At 42.5% G+C, this 22234-nt stretch overlaps 1 protein-coding gene across 5 annotated transcripts in view; it reads left to right on the top strand.

Moving 5' to 3' along the window:
• GOLIM4 (golgi integral membrane protein 4) overlaps positions 1-17185 on the top strand; it is a 71864-nt gene extending 54679 nt beyond the window's left edge. For 2 of the 5 annotated variants that reach the window (XM_031450621.2, XM_031450609.2), the window contains 8 exons: positions 195-521; positions 2396-2721; positions 3144-3223; positions 5043-5149; positions 7861-8028; positions 8349-8417; positions 15091-15171; positions 15475-17185. In XM_031450621.2, coding sequence (XP_031306481.2) covers positions 195-521; positions 2396-2721; positions 3144-3223; positions 5043-5149; positions 7861-8028; positions 8349-8417; positions 15091-15171; positions 15475-15627 — 1311 coding nt within the window. In that variant the 3' untranslated portion in view covers positions 15628-17185. Of the gene's footprint in view, positions 1-194; positions 522-2395; positions 2722-3143; positions 3227-5042; positions 5150-7860; positions 8029-8348; positions 8418-15090; positions 15172-15474 lie in introns of all 5 variants that reach the window. The other 3 variants (XM_031450616.2, XM_031450598.2, XM_031450613.2) reach the window with 2 other exon arrangements.
• The last annotated feature ends 5049 nt before the right edge of the window (positions 17186-22234 follow it).

Genomic DNA, 22234 nt, shown 5'->3' with positions numbered 1-22234 from the left:
CTCTATTTTGTAGGTGAGATTACACAGTGAGAAGAGTTAAGTGACTCCATGGCAGCCATGCTTTTCAGTCAGGACTCTCTTTCTAGACTCCAGGATTTTGCTTATGTTGTAACCCCGTAGACATGGTAATAAAGAAATTCTATCACTACTTTCGAAATAGAAGAGTGTCATTTCCAGTGATGTGCTTGGCCTAGGTGTCTCGGAATAGCGAAGTGTGGCGGAACCATGAAGCGGTCCCTGGAAGAGCAGAAGAAACGAAACCTTACCCTCCCACCCAGAAGGAGGCAGAACCCCGGGCTCCCGCAGAGCTGAGCAGGCAAGAAGCCGGGCCCCGGGAGCCCGAGGCACGGCAGGTGGAAGAGGAGCACAGGAAGGCCCTGGAAGAGGAGGCCATGGAGCAGGTCGGGCAGGCCCAGCATCTCGAGGAGGAGCACGATCCGTCCCCGGAAGAGCAGGACCGGGAGTGGAAGGAACAGCGTGAACACAAAGAAGCCAACCTTCTGGAAGGGCCCGCTCGGGAGGTATGAGGTCATGCCGCCAGTCAGCCAGGATGCAGGCGTGGCTTTGTTTTTACGTACAGCTGACCCTAGAACCGAGCAGGTTTGAACCTCGCAGTTCCGCTTACACACGGTTTTTCGCCATGGTGAATACTCCAGGCTCCTTGGTTGGTTGGATCTGCAGAGGGAGCACTGCGCACACAGGGGAGCCCCAATGGGGAGGCAGTGGGGGAGCCCTGTATACAGGGGCTAACTGAAAGTGCTAGGAAGATTCTCCACTGCACAGAGGGTCAGCTCCTCCAGCCCCACATTGGTCAAGGGTCAGCTTTATTAAGGAAAACGCCCTCCCATGTATGACAATCTCTACAGTAAAGTTTGGGTGATTTCACTAAGTGGTGTATGCACATATTTAAATATTCCATTGTGGTGCTGGTAGCATAGCTACCTGGCCTCAGAAAGATGATAGGGGAACAGAGAAGGAGCAGACGGTGTGTGTACGTATCCATGTGTGTATGTATCATCTTTGTCAATAGCTGCAGAGTAAGGGAGACCCGGGCCTCACCCCTTTAACCGAGCAGGAGACTAGACACGCACCTGCTTGGGCACCTTCCCAGTCTGTGCTCAAGTCCCATGGGCATCTTGAGGCTGAGAAGTGACTCCTTGTCTGTGTTCAAAGGTACTTTCCTCCCTGTTCACTTACTGTCAAATCGTATGTTGGCTTTTGCACACTCACCTTCCGGGTGGTTATTAAGTCATCAAAAAGCTGAACTTATCACTTAAGGATAGGCCACTGGGTGAGTGTGTTTTACCAGTCTCTGCTCAGGCTCCACCTACTGAGCACTCTCCTCTCACATAAGTACGATTTATGAAAAGCACCCATTATTATTATAAATGATACCTTAAAAGAACTGCAAGCAATACTGAATGCGGTGAGGTACCTTACATAACCTCTAAGGTGATGCATGACAATAGACTACCTGGCCTTTACATGGATGCTGGGCACCTTTTATTTATAGCCCTAAGCTTTGTTTGGCTTCACACTTTCCACAACTTCAGGCTGCTGGAGGCTTTGGCTGAGCTGGTGTGGAGGCCTCTGTAGGTGCACTCTTGTACTATTGCAAACTTAGCATGGAGAAGCCTCTCCCAGTCTTGGGTCCTTCATAGCTTTCATGAATGATCATTCCCCACTGGCTTTAACTGCCCTCAGCCATGCACCCTCTTTCCTTTGGTGAGAATTGTACATGCTCATGTTACTTTGGCAGGGGTAGGTGAGAGAATGCAGATTGCTTAATGGAAGCAGAGTTTAAGAATTTCTATATCAGGTTTTCCTTTAATCAGAAGGCCCTGTCTTCTCAACCATTTTTGGTTTCTTTGAAGAGAATTTGGTTCTCTGCTTTTCCAGCCTAATCTAAAATTTGCCCCCTTTTTGGCTGTGCTTAGCCTGAGCACATTGCTAGAGTTAGTCAGCCTTCCTAGGTCTTCAGCTCTTTGTGGAGAGGCCTTCACCTCAGCTTCAGCTCATAAATTGCCCCAGTTAGTCTTGAGGTTAGTAAGTGCCCACTTACGGCAGAGCCTTTTGAATATAAATTTAATTAAGGTTGGAAACTGATTTCTTCTGCTGTGCCCTCTTCCATTTGAGAAGGGAGCACACTGAAAATCTGCCTTAATGCCAGCAAATGGGAGGATCAATTGCTAAAAGAAGCCGAGGGAGATCAGAGAGTCGCGAAGTAGAAGGTCCAGCACTGGGTGGCGGTGGACCTACTGTATGATGACAGTTCACCCTATAGACAGGCAGTGATAAACCAGCCCCGCCTTCTGCGTGTGTGTCCTGAGAAGCAGTGAAGGGAGGCCCGGGGGGCCTCACTGCTCTTGCTCAGCGCCGGCTCACTGTCCCCCAGGTGTATCCTTCTGCCAAGCCGGCTACCAGGTTCCAGTCACCGTATGAGGAGCAGCTGGAACAGCAGAGATTGGCAGCGCTGCGGGCAGAGGAGGCACGGCGGCTGCGGGAGCACCAGGCGGCTCTGCACCAGCAGAGGCTGCAGGGGCACGTGCTGCGGCAGCAGCAGCAGCAGCAGCAGCAGCAGCAGCAGCAGCAGCACCACCACCAGCAGCAGCAGCAGCAGCAGCAGCACCACCACCAGCACCAGCTCCTCGCCGGAGAGGCGGCCCGGCAGAGGCAGGCCGGGCCTGGGGAGGGCCGGCTGCAGCACCCTGAGCAGCCACGGTAGCCTCCCCCTGGGCCTGGGCGGCCCCTCCTCTGGTTCTTATAAGCAGATTAAAAACAGCTTCGTGTATTTGTTGCCCGTGAACTTGAGCGGCTCCTGTCGTTGGGGCAGAACTACCACCTGAATGTTAAATTCCAAATATTTAATTTTCAAAGTAATCAACGTTTTCTTTTGGCTTACAAAATGACAGCTTATGTCTCAAAATAACCTAGCAGGTTGTGTGCTCGCTTTATCGTTTGAAAGGTATTTTATCGTTTTTAAGGTGTCTTTCAAAAGTGTATTGGGAATCTTTAATATTTTATGGCTTTTAAAAAATTATTGAAAAACTTGTCGATAACTGTTTTTAAAGATAAATGACTTACTGTCAAACTGAGCTATTTAAGTTGTGTTGCTGAGTGCATAATGTTTGTTTCCCTTGCAGGCAGCAAGCTCGTTATGATGCTGTGGATAATGATATTGTTCAGGGAGCAGAGGACCAGGGCGTCCAGGAAGAGGAAGGAGGTGGTGAGGCTTCTTAGATGATTAATGTTTAAATAAAACTGCTTGGCAATATATAATATCAACTCAGAGTTATATGCACGTCTACATACAGGTTTCCTCTGCTACCTGAAAGTAAAACACTCCTGTGAAACCTTTCATAAGCGGGAATGGTGTAAAGGGAAGAAGTAATTACCTTAGCAAGCGTCTTGCTAACAGATATGCAGAATAAATCAAGATAGAGCCCGGGTGCTCATAGGCACAGTTCAAAGCTCTGGGGGCGCGAAGCTGAGATGCTGAGTGTGGGTCCCAGGGAAGGAGCGGGGGGTTCCACTCTTGCTGCTCTGCTCTGGGTGTGCGCTGCCTCTGTAAAGGCTTTCGCTCGCAGAACAAACTCTGAACACTATTTTTGCTTTTCACTTTTTTTTCGTAGAATTTCAAATCCTCTTCTGATTTCTTTTGGTTCACCAAAACAAGTACTAGTGTAAGTCTTTCATAAAAGCAGAGTGGCATAAAACGAACTTTCAGAAAGTGAGGAATACCTGTACATACAAAGATTTGAGTACCATGTATCTTTTGTTGTTGTTGTTACGTTTTTCTTAATCCTCCCAAACAGCACGTTGGTAGCCCAAATCACACAAGATAACCTGTTTCCTCTCTAATGTTTTAGAGTAGAGAGGAAATAGTAGATTAAGCTTTTTGAATACTAAACACTTATTTCTGACCCATTGTCATAGGACTGTTATGCTTTGGGAAATTTCTACATCTTCTTACCTTGGAGGTGTTTAGATTATTGCCTTGAAAGTTTTTCAAATTAAGTCAACAGTAGCTTTCGTTTATGGTGCACATCTAGTATGTCATTTATCAAATACTGCTTGCTGTGATAATAGAACTAAACAGGAACCGTCTCTCTGGCAGTGCTGACACTTAGACATGTATCCTTTCCTAAAGCAGCTGAAGGAAGGTGATTACCCAAACTCCCTCTGTAGCCGTTCTGGTATTTTACAGCCCTTGTAGTCAGAAATTGTTTTCCTTATGTCCCCCCATGCAGCACTTAAAGCTTTTTTGTCCCATTATCAGTAAGACTAGAGAACGATTTGTTCTCTATTTAATGGATCCCTTGGTGCACTTGAAACCTGATGGTAAGTTACCTGCATCTTTATTTTCCACAGACTAAATACTCGCCATATATTTAAACTTTTCTCTTATATCTGACTGGAAAAGTTATTTGTTCTTCTTTTTGTGTGCTTTTATCTAAGTTCTCTTTATTGAAATATTTTTTCAAAAACTAGCAAGTAAACGTGTGTGTGAGTATAGATGTGCGACGTTCGTGGTGTCATCATCGCTGCCACCGCAGAGAGGTCGAGATGGGCTGAATTTGTGTTTGAGCTCCACAGATGGGGTTGTTCTCTCTGTCATTTCCTGAAGTAGCATCAGTTTCTTCTTTTGGTGCCTTGCCATTTTCTCTGACATTACTAAAGAATTAGTTGATCATTTTAGTGATGTCCAGTTGACTGGGCTTTATTTTATTGAGAAAGTTTTGATTGTTGTTTTTTGCATAATGGGGGAAAAATTGCAGCTTCTGTTATAAACAGAAGTTTATAAATGGAAGTTAGAGAGTTAGAATGGTGTCACTTACTCACACGATTTCTGTAGACACACAGCCTGGAAAAAGGACGTGACTTTTCCAAAAAAGCTAAAGCCTTACATTGAGCTAACTGAGCTAGAGAGGTGAGTGGATGAACTGGTCTGTAGGAGAGCCTACTGGTGGCTCTCCTTAGCTTTGAAAGGGAAGAATCCTGCCTGGTTCATTTGGACTGATATGAGGCCTTTGATTTGCTAGCCTATGAGAGAGACAACCAGCACCAAGACGAGGCAGAAGACCCAGAGAATGGACATGAGCTTCAAGAACAAGGGCCCCCCGAAGCTGACCCAGAATCCGAGGCAGATGTAAGTATCCTCTCTTCCGTTCATGACACTTGGGAACTCACAAGGTGGAAAGGGAACGTGAAAGTTTGCCTGACACTGTACGCCAGGCTCCAGGTCTGTCTGTTACTTCATCAGCACAGAAGGAAGGTGACTTGCAGAGCTCTATGATAGGAGCAGTGTAGTTAACTGTAAACTTTGGGGTGGGGTGGACTGTGATGAAAATAGGTTAAAGGTTACTCTGGGAAAACATCCAAGGAGTTTCCCTCTGGGGACTTTTGGATTAATAAAATTAAAACGGAAAAGCAAAAAGAGGCATTGAAATATGTAGTAATTCTGAAAGATGGGAAAAAAAAAAAAAAAAAAGCAAGTGTGAGATTTGGAACGAGAACCAGAGAAAGGAGTTAACCGTTATGCAGCATGGTGAGCGGTCTGTAAGTGGGTGTCATGTGATTCTCTGTAATCTCCCAGCAGTCCAGTGACTATTTTAATAAATATATGGATAAGAATGTATTGTTTGAGAAATGAAGAAGAATGATGCTGCGGAAAAATTAGAATATTAGTAGGTAGAGATATAATAACCCAAAATGTTCTTTGTTTTTATCCAAAAAAGACCAGGCCTCCCAGTTCGGTTGGGTGATCTAGGGCCTAGGCCTTTCCTACAAGTCAGTGTGTCCTTGTGCTTATGTATAGATGATTTTTACAACTTACTAGCTTGCTTGTCATCTTGTGCTAGTAAATCAACCATCACGTTGATAAAATTCAGTCTGTGCTATCCTGTGGGCCAGGTTTATGTTGATCCAGTGGACCAGTAGGAGGATCTGTATTGTTCCTTGATAAGCATTGAGATAGTCTTCCTGAGAGCTGCTTGAAGCCACCTGGATGGAAACAGCTGTTTGACGGAACTTGCATGGAGAGGTGGCAGACACATTTGTCTACCAGCCCAAGTCAGCGTTTCTGAAAGTGTGTTCCAGGGAACCCTAGCCCTGAAATATTTTCAAGAAGGAGCAAGAGCTTTAGATAACAGGGGAGTGCAAGAGAGCCAGAGGATGTAAAGACAAGAAGGAGAGGGTTCATAAGAGAGCAAGACAGCCAGTATGTAAAAGCCTGAGAGTGTCCTGAGAGCAATGGAGGGGATAGGGACAGGGAGAATGGTCCAGTCACTGATGTTTGGGACATGCTGTGTGCTTCGACTGGCCACCTGACTCTGTGATCCTTTATTCTCCTCTCTTCAGCCAACTTGTTCAAGATAACACATTGGGAAACGTTGGCCTTTCTACTGGAATTACTAGCCTGCTTGTCCCTATTTTTTGTCTCACCTATTTTATTTATTAATTTTTAAATTAAAAAAAGTTTTTTGTCCAGCCTTACTGAGATTTTATTGATTATCTATTTTATTTGAATGGAACAACTGTGCTTGTTAAGACTTTTTTTTTAAAACTTGGTTAGAGTTGGAGCCAGTGTGTACATTTTTATGAACTTTTGCCAAAGACATTTGGTACTTTTTTTCCTCAAGAAAATGTAACACATTTTTTTCTATATTTCCACACAATGTATTGACAATGCACAAAAAGAAATCCATGTGACAAGAGATTGTGGAGTAATTGGAGTCTAGCGTGAAGATGATGATTTGTCACTCGCGATATTCCCAAGAAAAGTGTCATTTTGCTCTTGGATGGAGTACGTAGCCGGGGGCGTGCGGATGGCACGTCAGCTGCGACTGCAGTGAGCTCTGGCACACGTTCAGGGCTCTGAAGTGAACTGAAGTAGAATCTGGCTGTCTGGAGAACACTGACAGACTGCACGTTACTCTGAGGCCCCACCAGCTCTGGGAAGCTTTGCTGCCTCAGTTGAGTGTCCTGTTGATGAGCCAGCAAAGCTCCTGCAAGCGTCACCGTTCCTGTCCAGCTCAGGCTCCAAAATCTAAGTCTTTGTGAGGACATGTATTATTTTGAAAGGTGCTTTGGGAGCATAAGTGGCAAAATCGAGATAATTCGAGAGTTGGTATTATGAAGGGCATTCATTGAACACAATAGCTGAGAACTACTTGGGGGGGTGGGACGGGCCAGGGAGGGATTTTTCAAAATAGATTGCTAAAGGTTGGGTTAGCTCAGTCCCTTTTCTCCCGTCTCTTGTCAGTGCAACATCTCTCAGCCTCACAGTGGTTATAAAGAAATGTACTCCACACTAGAAAGTGATCATCCCTTTTTAAATTAGCTCTCCTCTTGTCTCCTCGCAGGCCCTCTTCTCGGGGCCTTCCTGGTGTGGGCTTCCTCTCTCAAATGCTTTTCACCCACTTACATTGACAGCTGACTCACAAAGGATAACTAGTCTGTAAAAATCAACATGCCAGGGAGAGAAGTCAGTTTGCCTGTCTAAATCTCTTGTTTTAATGACTTCCCCTACTTGGTCCTTTGGCTTTTATTAACTGTTTTTCTTGTTGTCCACTTACACTCATATTACTTGTGATATTAGAGTTCTGAGAACTGTTTTGGAATCGCTTGCAGGAAAGAAGTGCTGTTTGAACTTCATTCTGATTCATCAGCCTCTGACAAATGCAGCCGGGGTTTTATCTTTCGACAGTGGGATGGGTACTTGTGAGTCTTAGCAAGGATAGATCTGAACACTCTAGTGAAGGACAATTTCATTTTCTGCCAGTCTGTGGCCTTTCAAATGAAATTAAACTTGATCCTGGATTTTCAAGTGGTGGTTTGCTTTTCATTACAATTTTACAGAGGGCAGCTGTAGAGGATATAAACCCAGCAGACGACCCTAATAACCAAGGCGAGGATGAATTCGAGGAAGCCGGGCAAGTGAGGGAAGAAAATTTGCCAGATGAAAATGAAGAACAAAAGCAGAGTCATCAAAAGCAAGAGAATGCAGAGGTGGAGGAGCATTTGGTGGTAAGCGATGCCACAAAGGAGGAGGATTCTAACCCAGATATTTCAATAAATGCCTGGTTTACATAAACAGTCAGTCACAACCTGTATGGACAGGAGGTTTGCTTCTGGTTGGTTTTTAGTCCATCGTGTGAAAGGACATGCCCACACTCAGAGAGGGAAATGGGATCCTGGGCTTTGTGTTGTGGGAATGATCATTCATCTCCCAGCCACTGATGCCGTGAAAGTGTGCTTGTCATGGGCCTGCCTGTCCTTTGTTCCAGATGACAGGAAAAGGCATCTCCAACGTCCAGTAACCTGAGCCTCCCCTTTTGTTTCAACAGATGGCAGGAAATCCAGACCAGCAGGAGGACAACGTGGACGAGCAGTACCAGGAAGAGGGGGAAGAGGAGGTAGGAAGGTGGGGTGCAGGAGCCTCACACTCGCAGGAAACAAATTTTGCAGCGTGGGCTTTGAGAGGCTTTGTGTAAAAATGTTCAGAAAGCCCTGGGCTGGATAAGAAATGGTGGTTTCCAGGGGAAATGGACCATGGCAATGAAAAGATAACAAAACGGGGAGATAGAATCCCCCTCTCTGGTTTTCCCTAGAAATGTTTAATTAAGAAGACATTCGGCTTCCTGCAATGGCAGACTTGGGCTTATGTGATCTTTGCAGGAATATTTTCTCCTCCCTTCCCCTCATAAGAAAAGAAGAACAGAGGAGACACAACACCCTCGAGACACTTAAAAAAGTTTACTGCCTGTACTTTTAGACTCTTCCCTCCTAAGAATTTAGTGTCTTAATTAAATTTAACAAACAAAAGAAAAGGAAAAAATACACAAGGAGCACAGCTGAAGAAAATGCATTTGGGTGGAATTCCTTAACGTTTCATCTTAGTTTGCTTTCTGTTGTAATCTCCTGGCATGCTACTGTTACCTAGGTTAACAGGGCATCTGCCATGGCGCCACATTCGTATAATTGATGGATGGAGGCTGCTGCCATGGCTGGTCAGTCACAGCACTCTGCCGCGTGGACCGCTGAAGCTCAGTTCTCAGGAATGTGATATGGGTGATGCCAAGGCCCCACGTACGGTCTCTCGACCAGTCGGTGGTCGAGCAAATTATTAAAGCGCTGGTCTAGAGGCGCCTCTCAGCCAGAAAGCACGTGCCTCTGCGCTCACAGGCACAGTTCCCTGGGCTAGGTCTGCTGTCTCCTTTGTATTGCATTCGCCAGCTTTGCAGAGCTAATGCTAAAATTAGTGCTTATATCAGGAGAACAGAAAAGGATGTCTTCTTTACAGCCACTGGCAACACACACCTCTAGTGACATGCACTCTACCTGGCCTGATCTTTTTCTCTCTCTTTTCTCATCCTGCTGTTCATCCCTATCAAGACCTCGAGCCCCGTCATCAGAAGAGACTGTTAGAGAAACCAGCAGCCTTGAGTATTAAGATGTTTGGCAAGAAAAAGATATTTATCTGGACTTCTCCTGTTAACAGGATGTCTAGACTAATACTGCTTTGTTTCATTATGTTAGATACCAGGAATCTTTGAGGGATGAAAAGAGAAGGGGTTCACCTTGGTTTCTTTTTAAAAATTCAGAAGGGTCAACATAAAATTTTAATCAGTATTTACTGATTACTTTTTTACATCTATATTCTATCAGTTAAAAGTGGAGAGAGCAATCCTGTGATCCAAGAGGATCACGGATAGAAAGAAAATAAGGCAGAGAGGAGGAGGAGGGAAGGGGGATGGTGAAAGGCAGAGGCTGGTGCCAAGCCTGCTGGGCAGCCGCTCCCCGGGCCACTGCCGCTCCTCCCTCTGGTGGGCTGACTGACCAGAGCCATCTCTTCTCCCTGCGCCTGGCCCCTCGTTCCCTGCCCAGAGCTCCCGGCTCTGGCACCTCTGTCCCACTTTCTAACCCTGTCACAGAGGCTCCAGGTCACTGCACCCTCTCATGAGCTCCCAGCGGAAGCCCATGTCTTCCTCCCTGGGTGACTTTCCCCTCTGCCCCCCGAGGGTCCCTGGTTCCCTGTGTTTTATTTTTCTGGTAGTTCCTAAGATGATTAGTTACTGGATTTCCCACCTCTTTCCATGGTTCTCAGTTCTTCTCTTGAGGGAGAAGAGTTTCCAAATACCAGTCAAGGACTAGAAATAGAGACGCAGTTCTCAGCAGACTTCCACAAAATGAGAGAAGGAAGGAGGGGTGCAGTGTGTGAGAATACATAGTGTGCTGTTCGTAAGTGCTGTGTGTGTGAGACAGCATCTATGGGGCGCTCTGAAAACCCTAAAGTGCTGTGTGATGTGCATCGATCTTATCTCCCTGCAGCCTGAGTCTCTCGGGTGCCTCAGCTGACCACAGCAGGGTAAGGCTTATTGCTGCCTTCCATAGATTCCCCTCCCTTCCAGCCCACGGTCAACCTGACTTCTGTCACATTTCCCCCCAGGGAGAAACTGCATCTTGCCAGGGTTCTGCCTGTTTGGAGGTACAGCCCATCAGACTCCTGACTTGAACTCTGAGAGTAGAGGACCCAGAGCAAATGTGATTTTAGGAAATTTGCACTACCCCTGTCTTCTCTTAGTGCAACAGCCCTATCCTTCTAAGACCTAAAAATGATGGCTGTTAACAGGCATCCATTGTTGATTATTTGGGATTTTTTAGAATGAAAGACATTCACATGGTGAATCCTCATGTTGCTTCCTTTCCAGATTTATCTCTTTATGAGCAAACCAGACAAATTATGACCAAAAAGTGCTATGTGTGCTTTCAAATTATTTAAATGTTTTAAAATATACAGAGATTAAACAACTGCTTGAAAAACCCAAATGCTCAGCTTCCCCAGTGTAACTGAAAACAGATTGATCTGAAACTTAGGAAAGAGCAGGTACGAGGTTATCTGGCTACCATCAGTGGTAGGCCAGCCTGTGAACCACCACATCAGGAAGCTGTCCACATGGCAGAAGCTCTCCCGCTGAACATTACCCGGCAAGCAGGGATGTCCATCACAATAGTGGGCATTGCTGAAGGCCTTTCTTTGTCTCATCCCATCCACCTCTTGGATCTCAGCATTCCTGACTACTTAAGGTGCAACCTTCTGAGAAAGGCACGCATACATACAGGGACTGGGTAGCTAGCCAAAGCCCATTTCAGACTCAGGAGACCTGTTTTATTGTTTTGTTTAGACTATTTATTAAACTTTGCCACTTCACATAGGGAACTATTTCTAAAATACCTAAAACATTAGGTTTCAGTAATGAGTAATGAGGAGTGGTGTTGGGAAATCTTTAACAAACTGTCTGCGTCAGCTTTAGCAGGACACTAAAGAGGGTCAAGTGTAGGAGACATAATTGGCATGCCTACATTGTAAAAGAGTAACATCTGGCTTCTGGTTCTTAGTCTAAGCATATTTTAAAATGGGAAACTCCGTATCATTTTGTTCTATTTCAGTAATGCCTTTAAGATGAGTTTGAATTACTTTTGCTCCAAACATGAATATATTACTAGAGTAGTAAAAGTATATCTATAAAGTTGAAAAATCACAAAATTTTCATTTGTACAATCCCTAAACTAAGAAGTAACTTAAATTAGTGGTTCCACCACAGATTATATTGACAACTGGTAAACAACCTAAATTTTCTACAGTTGATCCCAAGAGAAGAGGAAAAAAGAACTCACGAAAGGGTGCTTATCTCTCTAGCCACATTCTTAACCCAGCATTCATGGTCATTCAAGCTAGTGGCTCTCAGGATTTGCTGTGGCTAAGAATTACCTTGGAAAGTGTGTAAAAAAGTGCAGATTCCTGAATCAGACCTCACCCTTGGAGATTTCCATCTTCCATGTGATGGGGCCCGGAGTCAGAGTTCTCTCCAAGCCCCTTAGCTGATGCTGATGCTCCAGGGACATGCTGTTTAGAGAAGCAGTCCTGCGACAGGCCTGCAGGTGGACTTCGAGGAGTCTGAAACTTCTCTGCAGACTGATGTGTATCTGTGCCCATTTGCTAAAGGCTTTCTCACTGAAGTCTTAAAAGGGTCCATGATTCCCCCTACCACACAAACATACACAGAAAATTAAAAATCACTGATCTTTATCTAAACTTTTTATTTCACAGATAAGAAATTTGAGCTTCAGAGAGGTTAGCTAAATTTTCAAAGGTAACACAGCTTGTTATTGTTAGAACCATGTTAGACACACCCAGGTCTAATTTTAAAAGCCATCATGATTCCGTATACCTGGCACTGTAAGTAAATAGTTGATACGGGCAAGTTTTTCTTTATATAAGTTTGTGAATACAGAAGGAATGAGGGAATTTGAAGGTCACCAGTTGATTTAGGAGCAGTCATCAGTGGATATTACCAGACGAATGCAGGTCAGGGAATTTTACCATGGAGAGATCAGGCTGTAATATTGGAGCTCACTGACCAACCTTAGCCTCACTAAAACTGGGACAGACATTATATGCCTCCTGATGTGATGAAAATGTGAAATCTACATCACCTCTGAAAAACCCTTGCTTTGCAAATTGAATCTGAATTCACTCATACATTTAAGCTAACTTCCTTTTATCAGAAATGTGGAGGCTACAGAAATGAGTTAAGAAGCAAATAAATCCAGAACGCAGGAAATTTTACTGGACAACAAGTCAATATAGCATTAAGGAAAAAAGAGGGGAGTGGAACTGGTGTTAAATTTGGCCTTTGTCTGGATCATGATTAGAAGAAACCAACTACAAGTAGATGTTTTTTAGAAGAAACCAACTACAAGTGGATGTTTTTAAGACAATTAGGAAAGTGTAAGCATGGACTAGACAGTAGATGATACCATGGAATTATTTATCAGACATGATAATGACATTATGGTTATATAAGAAAACCCCATTGTTTTAGAGATATTTACTGAGATGAGTAGGGGGGAAATTACATGACATGCAGACTTTTTAAGAATAATTCATCAAAAACTAAAGAAAAGTGATAGGTGAGGCAAGTGTGGCAACATCGAGATAACTTTGGAACCCTGGTGATGGCGATAAGAAGTTTATTGAGTTATTGTCTTTGTATGTCCTTGAAAATTGTCATAGTAAACATAAATGACCTTGTTGTGTGTACATCCTGGAGAGTTGTGGGGCCAGGGCTGTAATCCAGGTCTGTCTGACTCCATCGTTTCTGTTAGGGGCTGGCAGACTACAAGCCCAGGCCTGTTTTGTACGTGAAGCCTTACTGGAGCCCAAGCCATGCCTTTTTGTAAACGTTGTCTGAGGCCGCCTCTGCACTGCAACGGTGGAGTTGGGTAGTTGCTCCAGAGACCTTACAGCCAAGAAAGCCTGGGTATTTACTACCTGGCCCTTTACCAAAAAAGTTTTTCACCCCTGATTGATATATTCTTTTCACCATGCCACAGTTTCAAGGCAGTTCCCTCCCAACCCCAACTAAACCATGTTTAGTGTTCACTAGTATATCTTCATCATTAAGGCTATGGAAGACATGTTCACTGAAATGGTCCAGGACACTTTTTTAATTAGTGAGACCTCAGTATAGTCTGAAATAAGTGCTTCACTGTTGTCATCGCAATGCGCTCGGGAATGTTGTGATGAGATTCTGTGACTAAGGGCAGAAGAGATGTCATGGGCCACTGATGTCTCACCACAGAGCCTGCCGGTGAGACAGGGTTGTCTTCTTTTTAGCTCACCCTACCAGGACAGTGAGTGCAAAATATACTCTATACCTGTCCCCCGGATGTATTTATTTGGTGCCAGTGTGTGGTGTAGGGACCACGAGTCCAGCCAACAACAGGTGGGTTAGAAGAGGTTCATGAAGGCTGGGCTCTGTTAGAGCGTCTTAGAAGGGTTGTCTTTGTAGGCTCCTAACAGGCCAGGGTCCCTCCAAGGCGTGTCTGGTGGGTTGCGGTTCATCCTGTTGCACCTGGACTGGACACCTAGAGGCAGCCCTTACTAATTTGTTGTTCCTTAATTATAACACCTGCATGATTTCCTTCCCTTGCCCATTTCTGGGGTATTTAATACCTCCTTCCCCCCAAATTAGGTTATTTTGTGTGTTATTCAAGAAGATTTACTCTTGTACCACTGTCCTTGGAGAGATCGGGTTTCTTTTTGGTACCAGGACTCTGCGTTATGCTGAATTGGTAGTCAGGGATTTTTTATAATGTATTCAAATAACTTAAACCTTTTGGCATATGTATGGTTTTCAAAATAGTTAAGATAGAAAATATTTTACCCTCTATTTTTGTGGAATGTAATAAGTAAATTGAGATTATGTAGCAAAAATATTTGGATGCTTTCTTTGGTTTGCATTTTGAAAAAAATAGTCAAAATCAATGACATAATAGTAGTAACATACACAAATGAAAACTACTTAAAAGAGAAATGTGTTGGAACACTAAGGAGATGTATGGATTCAAGGTGGTTTAATAACAATTTTATGAAGAAACTGAAATGATTGTATTCTAGATATTGTAGCCAGGGAAGTTTATTCGTAATTATAGAAATGAATATACACAGTTTTTCCTCAGTTTTCTACTATGTCATGTATAGGCAGAGGTGCCCCTTTTCTGTGCCTTTATAGAGCAGATATTTTTGCATTCATTCATTTATTCATTCATTGACTCATTCGGTCAACATTATTTATTAAGCAATTACAGTGCACCACGTATGCATCTAGGTATTGAAGGCACTTAGCTGAGTTAGACAGATGGTTCCTGTCTTTACAAGAACTTACGTTCTGTCAAAGCCTTCAGACTTCCACAGTTCTCCCACTTGGAAAAGGGGAGTTTTTAAATTTTATAAGCTGAATTTCTTCAGGGGTTATGGTTGGACTGTTAACTCTTATTCAGACAAATCATAGACTCAAAACACAAAAGTCCTAGATTCAGAATCACATTAATTTTTTGTAGTAGGCATATTACACATTTCTTCATGGCCAACAGACAGGTCAGAACTCTGGCTTTCTTTACAAATTTATTCTTAGTTTTAATTTTGTCCTTGCTGCTTTGAATGAGCTTTTTGGAAATAAAAATAATGTTGTTGCAAGTGTTGAAATGGTAAAAGTGTCCTCTGGTATCTCTGGTTTGTTTCAGGTTCAGGAAGATTTGACCGAAGAGAAAAAAAGGGAATTGGAGCATAATGCTGAAGAGACCTATGGTGAAAATGATGAAAATGTATGTGTGGGATATATATTTCTGTCGTGCGTGTGTGCGTGTGTGTGTGTGTAGCAGATACATACAAATAGTTGGGTACATCGAAGATGCCACAGAGTTTTAATAGGCCAGCTGAGAATTAGAAGACTTTGTGATAGTGTGAAGATTAGAAAAGACCATTGCATCGTTGCCTATTGGAACATTTTTCTTCACTTGTTTCCTTTCTCCGAAAATGAATAACTTCACACTTTTTAAACAGGGAATCATTTATATCACTAACTCTATGCCCCATCTCTTAGTTTTCTTTTCTCTTTTAACTTTAAGGCCAATGAGAAAAACAATGATGGAGAAGAGCAAGAGGTTCGAGAGGACAACCGCCCCCAAGGCCGGGAGGAGCACTACGAGGAGGAGGAGGAAGAAGAGGAGGAGGACGGGGCTCCAGCTGCTGAGAAGTCACAGCGCAGAGCGGAAATGTAGCCGTGCGGCGCCTCGGGCGGCGCTCAGCCCACACGGCCTTTTCAAGCTGCTCAGACATAACTCTGCCTACTGAACTCTAGGATATTTAATTACAAAAATTAAGAATTTAGACTTTTTTTAACTTTTGTATTAGAAATGCTCATACATTTATATGAATATATTTTGATAACCTAGTTTAGAGCTTCTTTTTATATTCAAGCAAAACATGAACGAGTAAGAAAAACAATAAAGCAGACAGGCTCTGAATCTCATTTTTCATAGATTATGGGATGTTGAAAAGGACACTGATTTTTTGTATATGTTTCAACTTGCTACTTTTCTGTCTTCCAGTTTCCAAGTGTTTTGTTTGCCTTTGATAAAATGCAGGATTTCAAAATAGGGAATACTAAAAAATGCTGTGCAAAACCTTAAGGAGAATGGCCAGTTTACTAACTGCTGTCTTTCCAAGGTTCTTGTGTGTAGTTCTGATAGAATTTTCACCAGTCTGTGTATCTCTGGGGTAAGATCCATGGACAGAGTGACATACAGTTGGAAAGACATTTTTGTTATAAAGATGTTGTTTTTCAAGCTTTTCAGATCAGTTAGGAAAAATGTTTGGCTTTACTTAAAATCACAGCTCTTATTAAATTTAAAAGTGAGATAGCACTAAAACTCACTTGACAAGTTTTCTGGACTTGGATATTTCAGTATTCAAATAAGGTATGACACATGAGTGTATTATTAACCTTTCTGAAGGACTGACACCTTGTTTAGTAATTAATTTAGTGTGTCTGGGCAGTGTTTTCCATGTGAGCACCCCTCCTTTTCTTCCTGAAGTCACCCAGTATCCATTAGTATCTAGTTCTCTACAGTAATACATACCTCCCCTGTCAGCTCTGTGCCTCGGTATATAATCACGGATGATACGCATGAATATGGAGACATACTAAATTGTACAACTGAGTAGGATCTTTTTTGAAAACTATGGTGAAATACACATGGGATGTGGTTGACCCTCATGACCTTTCTATTTGAGGGGACTGGGTCTGCATTATGCCCAAGAATAGAGACTTTCATGATTATGAATTATAAAAATCCCTTACAGTCAAGAAATTAAAAATCATAAATTTCCCTTGGGATAGAGATGAATTTCAGCCTCAAGCATAAAGATTTTTAAATATATGGAATTAGGTTATATCATTCATATATGTGTGGTTTCATAATAATACTCTCAAATTAATAAAAGCATTTCAATTTCTACCATTGTTGTAAGAATGTAATTTTTTTTAGTAACCACACTCATATATGATTTTGATTATCCCAGCTGAGATTGTGTATGTATACATAAAAATTTATTCAAATGTATTTTGGATTTTCAGTAGTCATAAATCAAATCTTACCTTTATGTATAAAAACCCTTTATGTAATGTAAAATGTATAATATTGTATATAATATTCAGAATACAATTATTTTGGTAAATTAGTTTGTATTTTTAATGTCTCAGTTGCAGTATTTAATTATTTGAAACATATTGAAACTTAGTAATAATCAATAAAGCTATAAAAAGCAAGTGGTAAATCTTTTAAAGTATGTGATTCCTTATTAGTTTCTGATCTTATACCATTTTCAGTTCTTTTTCAAAAAAGGAAAAATTTCAAGAGGCACCAGTGTGTATTAATGAAATTATAAAATGCTGTTCCCAGTCTGTTCTTATTTTCCTTATCTCTTTCTCTACTTGGACTGGCACGTGAGTTTCTTTCCCCTTTTCTAAAGAAAGAGCTAAGACTTTTTATTTTATTTGAGCTAGTTCTGGGGGAAGGAAAGAGAGAGGTAAGAGTGTCATGTGTGCACACATACAAAATAAACAAAACACTATTAAATCTTTCCCAGAAAGCGAATACAACAGTCACAAACCATCCTATAAGTTGTAGGGCCATTTCAGCTAATGTTTGGAGAACTGATCAGCCAGAGCTGATCTACATTGATGAGATGAGCAGAAATAAAATGTCACTTGTATTCATCTTGCCAATTAATCTGTGACTTTTGGTGTAACCCGTAAGTCAAAGGATTTGGTACCAGTGACATAATCAGAAGGGGGAAAGGGGGGCATGTTTATTAGGGACAAGTAGAGTGGAGCACAAAAAAGCTCTATTAGTACACATGTAATGACTGGATATTCGTAAGAGGAACTGAAAAAGATCTAGGAGTAAGAGTATAATCTGAGCCACGTGGAAGTCACAGCGATGCACTGGGCTAAAGGAAAATGACTGACACTGACTGAAGGGCTTCACAGTGTGTGGAGTGTGTGAAAAGGACCCACCCGTTAAGGGTGATGGAATTCCCTTCTTACAACGGAACAATTTTGTTCTCCTGGAGCATCTGATGTAGTTTAACTGCTTTGAGTTCTTTGTTTTCTTTCTGGTTCTCATTACATTGTGGTACATGATACAATGGCACGTTGAACAGCCATTAAAAAAAAATAAGGTCTATTTCTACTCTTGATTTACCTTGGCTTCTCTTGTACTATCTGTTCCTAGCTTCCTTCTTATCATTCTGGTTACTCTTTCCCAACCTCTTTTTGCAGGTTTCTTTTCCTATGTCTGCCTCCAGAATACTAGTGTTCTTCAACTTCTGTCTGGGAGCCTTTTCTCTCGAGTCCTCTTCTCTCTCACACCTTAGACTGCTCTCCCAATCCATCCCCTCGACCTAGCTTTCTATGAGCCATCCTACCTCAAAGTTATCATTTTCAAAGCCGAATTTGCCTTCTTTCCTTCCTAAAGCCTACTTGTCTCTCTAGGTTATGAGTCTCAATTCACTAAGTTTCCCAAAACAGAAACAAAGTTTGTCCTTGACTCTTTCTTCTCTCCCTATAGATGCTCCCAAAATCTCTTTATATTTGCCCATTTCTTTCCAACCCTGCTGTCCTGGTTCAGGCCCTTGTTATCTTTTACCTGGACTATTGTAATAGTACCCTCTCCTACCAATTCCTAAAACCTTTCTAAAGATGACACTAACACTACCCCCCATTATAGTATTATTTAATAAATCACTACTGCACATCAGAAAAATTCCAAACTCCTTAACATGACCTACATCATTCTTTATAACCCATCTTAACTTTTCAGCCTTACAATTTTACACTCTAATGCTGAATCATAATAAGTGTGACTCATCTTTGTCAAGCACTAATGTCTCAGTAACCGACCTTGACTCCTGTCCTTGGGTGGGAAGTTGATCTGACCAGAGCCAATAATACTACCCCATATCTCAGGACAAAGTGCTTGTTCCAAGACAGGCACATGACTCAAGACACACCAAATCAATTCCTTCCCTGGGTTTTTTTGTTGGAGGGCAATTCTCCATGTTGTTTCTACACATCTTGTGACAGCTTTTATCCTAGACTATCTTGTCAAGGATATTTGCCTATCAAACAGCTAGATGCTAGAGACAGTATCTCCTTCTGGGTCAGAGGGCATGTTTGTTCCCTGACTAGAACAATGAAGATACTGTCTCCCTGCAGGGTGGAATCTGGGCAGGTTTGCTAGCAGTCCCTTTATAAGATGGAAAGTTTCCTCGGATCAGAGATCCTTAGCTGTGACACCAGCCCACTGTGTGTGCAACATCCATTTGGGATGCTCCACATCGTCCCCAAGATACTAGGGGATCGAAGGGGGACTGATGCAGCTCACCTTGCCTGCTGTGCCATGAGGAATATTTGTCTTTGAGCCAGCAGTCTGGAGTCTTCTACCAGCATCCATATAACTGTGGCAGGCTAACTTCTTAGCCTGTAAGGTGGATGAAATTCCAGCCCCTGCACAATTATTGACATTTTTGCATGCTGGAGCCAATGGAAGATAGCACCTCTTTCTTTCCTTTCCAATAGCAAAGCTACTGTGTTGTAATTTCAGGACAGCTGGTGTCTGTTTTCTCAGTTGTGTGGAGAAAATAGTCTTCAGAAGTAGAGAACAAACCTAGCCCATGAAGACAAGCAAAATGCAGAGGTAGAGATGAAGAGAGCTGTGGCATTTTTTCTAGCCCCTATATCTTGCCATCCCTGATGCCAGTCAAGTCTACCCACAGGTTGATTAATGAGCCAATAAATTCTACTTTTCCAATTGAGCTAGTTGGAAATGGATTTCTGTCACTTGCCACCTGAAGATTCCTGACTAAGACTGGACTAACGTTCAGTTCCTTTAAATCATCATGCTCGCTTGCATCACAATAAATTTTCTACCTACTCTCCCTCAAAACACAGTTCAATCCCTATTTGCTCTCCTCTCCTTTACCCAGCTCATTGTTCTTGGTCTCACCTTAATACCAATTCTTCTGGGAGGGTCCACCTCTTACTCACCCTCCTCCCCAGTCTAGGGTGTATGTCTCTTCTATGTCCCCCTGTCGAATCCTGTACGTCACTTCACAGTGCTTCCCACCATGGATGGCAACAGCCTGTAAACTTGTCTAGACTCTCCTTCACATTCATGTCCTGGGAGGGTGGAGAGCTTATTTCTCTTGTTCATTGCTGAATCCCAAGCACTGATACCTTCAATAAATATTTACTAAATAAAATCTTCTTGTCCTCATCTGTAAAACAAGAATATTGATGATTTCAAGGTCATGCAACAAATAAGTGGCAGAGCTAGAATTTCTTCCCGGGTGAATCTGATTCCAACGTTAACTACAAATACAGCCAGGGTTGTATGGATCATTATCTAGTGTCACATTTTGAGTTTCACATATAAAGAAGGAGTACTTTAAATTTTGCAAAAACAAATATAGGAGTAAAAAAATAAATAAATAAGTGAAGTCTCAGCCATAGGGTTTTGAGGAGGAAACAACTGAAGTTATTTGACCTAAAAAAAGACAGAGTCAATTGTCATTGTATGTCTGTCTTCTAAGAAGCATCAATTGCAGCATGAAGAATAAAGAATTTATTGAGAAACAGGTGAATGGAGTCGTGAAACTGAGAGAGGTTTTCAAATCAGAATATATTAAATAATTACGATTTACAAGAGCCAAGCCTAAGCCAGTGAGTATATGCAATATCCTCTTGGGATTTCCTTGGGTCCTGTGACCAGCTCTTGTGGGAGGGCCAGCTGGTATGATGGAGTAGGCTACGTGTTCATCCCTGGTTGTCCTTTTGCCTGCACACCATTTCCTCTCCTGCTCTTCATCTGTAGAAAGGCCTAACCCTGCAGCCACTGGAGTGGGCCCCCAACCAGAAAGGGTACTTGATCTTCTGGGATTTCTATAGTGAGGCTAGATAAAAGAAATGCTCTCTGACTGCTCTGGTGATGACAGGAATCCGTATATTTGGAGCTTCCAGGAGTCATACTCCTCATGACATGGAGAAAACTCAGTTGCAGCAGAAGAAATGAAGCCAACACAGAAAGAGGGACAAGATTGGAGTGTGGGTAGGGGAGCAGAGGGAAGGCAGGAAAGGGAAAGAGACAGAGTCATAAAGCGAATGGTGTTCAAATTTCCAGGTTGTGACTTCCTTTGATTTTATTTGCCAATAAATTTCCCTCCCCTTCTCCCCTCAAGCTAGTTTAAGGTTCTTTTCTGTCACTTACAACCTGAAGAATCCTGACTTACTCCGACACCATGTTTTTATTTGTGGGATGGAACAGCATTAGGGTGAGAGGAAGTACTCTTCATTAACTTCTAATCATCGTCCCCTAAATGTAGCCAGTTTTAATAAACAATGGCATGCTTTTTGCCAATCTCTCGATCATCATTGTTTCTCCTCGATCTGTCTTTAGGCTCAGAGAATCTGTCCTAAAAGCTTTGGGGGTATTGTCATGAAGTTAAGAATACTTCCATATCCCCATTTTTAGTCTATACCAAAGACTGGCAAACATCTCCCCTAAAGAGCAAAATAGGAAATCTTCTGGTCCCTGTGGGCCATAGAGCCTCACTTGAAACTATTCAGCTCTGCTGTTGTTCTGTGAAAACAGCCAGGGACAAAGTGCAAAGGAGTGAGCCTGGCTGTGTTCTGATAAAACTTCATTTACATAAACAGAGAGCAGGGTGATGCAGCCTACACACTGTAGACACCTGGTTTGTATGATCCAAATGCTTGCTGTGAAGACAATTATTTCAACAGAAGACAGAGCATCTTGAGATCTTCAGGTACCAAGGCTCTCTAGTTCTTTCCTCTAATCCCTTCTCTGTTAAGTTGGCGGGCACTCAACATCTTCTTAGCTGCTGCATTTGTACACTATTTTAAGTAATTGGAGATGAAATACTTTTGTCCTTTACCATCTTGGCTGATCTTATGCTCCCCATTTCCTGTATGTTTCCAGTGGAGCTTGAAATTAAATGTCATTTCTGTTTCTCTGTTAACACATGCACGGCATTCCCTATAAAGTATATCTCTTGTAAAGAACTGATTCATTGGAAAACTGGTTTGAGCAAGATGACATGTCTTCTTTTGGTCTGATGTGTTCTTTCTCCTTTTGAAGACTTAAGGAATGGGAATCAATTGCCACAGCTGTCCATTAGTACATTCACAATCAGATTTGCGATCTCAACTCTGAGAGTCTTTTGCATTCACTAAGTATCTGATTACTGTTAAGCTGATGCATCCCAGTGGAATTAGACAATTTTTTTTTAATATACAGGCAATGC

The sequence above is a fragment of the Camelus dromedarius genome, chromosome 2 (genome assembly GCF_036321535.1).
Source record: "Camelus dromedarius isolate mCamDro1 chromosome 2, mCamDro1.pat, whole genome shotgun sequence".
Taxonomy (NCBI): Eukaryota; Metazoa; Chordata; class Mammalia; order Artiodactyla; family Camelidae; genus Camelus; species Camelus dromedarius.
The sequence above is the reverse complement of the archived record's forward strand: the minus strand, read 5'-3'. Positions and strand labels throughout refer to the sequence as shown.